This window comes from Priapulus caudatus, unplaced genomic scaffold, assembly GCF_000485595.1.
Source record: "Priapulus caudatus unplaced genomic scaffold, Priapulus_caudatus-5.0.1 Scaffold2254, whole genome shotgun sequence".
NCBI lineage: Eukaryota > Metazoa > Priapulida > Priapulimorpha > Priapulimorphida > Priapulidae > Priapulus > Priapulus caudatus.
The window spans coordinates 1-3014 of NW_014579315.1; the positions used below are offsets into that span (position 1 = coordinate 1).

At 39.4% G+C, this 3014-nt stretch overlaps 1 protein-coding gene across 1 annotated transcript in view; it reads left to right on the forward strand.

Annotated features, from left to right (window-relative positions):
- Positions 1-288: 288 nt before the first annotated feature.
- The window catches only part of LOC106818452 (ganglioside-induced differentiation-associated protein 1-like), a gene marked incomplete at its 5' end in the record, with an annotated part of 9258 nt that continues 6532 nt past the window's right edge, over positions 289-3014 (forward strand). The window contains 1 exon segment of the mRNA XM_014823161.1: positions 289-378. Within this exon segment, the coding sequence (XP_014678647.1) occupies positions 289-378 (90 nt within the window).

Here is a 3014-nt window from a genome sequence, read left to right on the forward strand (position 1 = left end):
CGCCCCCGTTTATCGCCGATCATCTCCCCCCTCACTTCTCAGTACGGATTTACGCCCCTGTATATATATAAAAGCATCGGGATGCACCATCCGATGTGTCATTTCCACTAGTGATTACGATTGGTATCAGCAATTCGATCGACGCACTGACGTATATATCAATAGAGATTAGAGAACACTTGCTTTTCTTCATCTTAACTGTTGCAGTCACCTGTTGTTAATAACTCTCGTCATGATTAAAACTGGCGTGTGATTCATGTCGGCAGGTGGCTGACCTTCGCGCCCAAGTGATGAACGAAGTTGAAGTTGTCAAGGCATTGGATAACCTAGAGATATTATTCGATGAAATAGAGAAACACTTGGCATCGCGCACAGGAGGTAAGAATAAAGTATTTTCTAGTAAATATAATTGTAAAATCATGTGATAAACTGTCTGTACGGGTAGTTGTATCCCCTGCGACGAAGTTGGCGGGGATACTATGGTTTTATGTCTGTCCAGCCACCGCCGCCGCCGCCNCAACAGCTAGAAACTTTATCTCTGTCGCATGGTTTTACATTCCAAATGACTGATCATGCACTGTCAGTGGCAATAATCACAAATTAACTGTCGTGCAATAGGCAATCATCATCGCCACATAAATCAATGCATTAAAGGAGTAATTGGGAAGTCTTGCCATTAATCAGTTCTGTAGACATAAAATACAACGCGTATATATTATTATACACACGCGCCGCGCGCAGCGCGCGCGTGTGGTGTGTGTGTGTGTGTGTGTGTGTGCTGTGCCTGTGTGTGGTGTGTGTGTGTGTGTGTTCGTGTGTGTGTGTGTTGTGTGTGTGGTGCGCTGGCGTGGGCGTGCGTGTGCGTGCGTGACGTGTCGGTGCGTACGTGCGTGCCGTGCGCGGTGCGTGCGTGCGTGCGTGCCGTGCGTGCGTGCGTGGCGCTTCTTGAATGTGAAAAAAGTTAAGGGGAAGGGAAGAAAGGAACGCTATGTACAGTTTATTCACAATATTCAAATAAAACCCGTTCTACGTACACGGTGCTTCTCATAGTTATTTTATAGTGTAATTATCAGCGTAAACGACATCCTAAAGCATAATACGAAAGTAAATTGCTTCCTTCGTTTGGCCGAAAATAACGCATTTTCTGACAGGGAAACCAAGAAGCACTAACGAATATCTTATTCTCCAACAAGTCCTATATATTTAACGAATATTGGTTTCGATAAACAGTGGTTAAAAGGGTTGTATATATGCCCTACACATATCGTCGCAATATTCTAGCACTGCACGTTTTTATCATCACGTCAAAATTTGTGAGGAAAGAAATACAGCGGAGAAATCTAGTTTCGTTTAACAAGTAAAAACCTTCCCCGTTAAAACATCTATGCCGCCGCAATGATCGTATTTAAACCGTTATTTTTTGTGCATTCATGATAATAATAACAGACGCATATCCTGAGCTGGAAAGAAATCAGGCGGGATTATGGTCGAACTATGATTAACATATTTGCCCTTTCAGAGAATACAAGGCGAGATATTACTAATTCTAATGCGTACACTGATCAAGCATGAAACACAGGAAGTACATATAGAGAGAGCATAGAAAAAGACAAAGGAAATGAATTAAAAAGCTGCAACCACAAAAGCATCACATACTGCAGCGTACATGTACAGAATATACTCATGGAAGTATATCAATAAAACGTAAGATACTCAGATACGCGAATAGATACTATATAATTTAGCGTCCGTAGCATTTATTTTTTGTACATTAATCTTGAATAAATAGGCGGTCGCTGCGATGTAGCTAGTATGACGTGAAGCTATATCAATACCGGCTGAATTGCACCCATATTCTTGGTCGTTTTCGCGCCAACTCACCGATGCGCTTTGATTGTAAGTACCATACGCCGTAATAAACATCGCATTACTGTTTAGATTTTACAAGATAATATATGGCTTGGAAATGAATATAAGTAAAACTTCTATCTTTCTTGTAACGCTTGCTTCTATAAGATTCCGTACAAGATTATATTATATAGAGATTAGAATATCATAAATGTTTTCAGAATTTTTTGTTAATCTGTTTGCTGATCAATATTCGTCGCATTGTTCGTCCGGCCGTCTTTTTGCTGTTTTCAAGTATAGACAATTTATCGAACGTGGTAGTTAATTGATGCCCGATTGTAGTTCATTGAAGGTAAGACCCATATCGGCACAAATTTGGCGAAGTATTAATTGTAAAGCATTGAAGTAAGACAGCTTGAAAATGAAAAAATGACGAATCTATATTATTTCTTTGTAAAGCTTTGTTCGATAAGATTTTACAAGATACAGCACGAGTTAAATATATAGAATATTTCAGAAGTTATCGTTTTGAGTTATCCCTATGTTTGCTTCAGTTCAGGAATTTTGTCCAATTGTTACAGTCTGTCGCATTTTTATTAGTTTTCAGTACCATCAATCGGGGATGTAGCATCTAGCTATACTCGACACATGCACGCACGCACGCACGCACGCAAAACAACAACAACAACAACAACAACAGCAACACACACACAATGCGATCAACAGGGTGAGAGATGGGAACAGTTCATCAGAGCACCAAACAACAATCTTACGAGTGACCATTGAAAAAATGTACTCTTACCTAAATGCTAGACATACTCGATCTGCAGTCTGCACGTCTGCAGTCTGCACAAGTCAACACCAATATGATGCATGCACCGCAGGTCGCCTCCAATCTTCAGCTGACAATCATCAAATATCAATGTAAATCTACACAAGTACACATATAAATTTAATTTCACAAAATTTGCTAATGCCATTGTACTGCCATATGTAATTTCTGATCGTGATACCGGCCTACACATGTTCACAATTGCTAGAGAGAGAGAGAAATATCGTTCGAGAGGTTCTTAAACCGAATCGTTTTCCTAATATCATAGTATAATCAACATATCTATACTATACTATATATATATATATAATATATATATATATATAATATATAT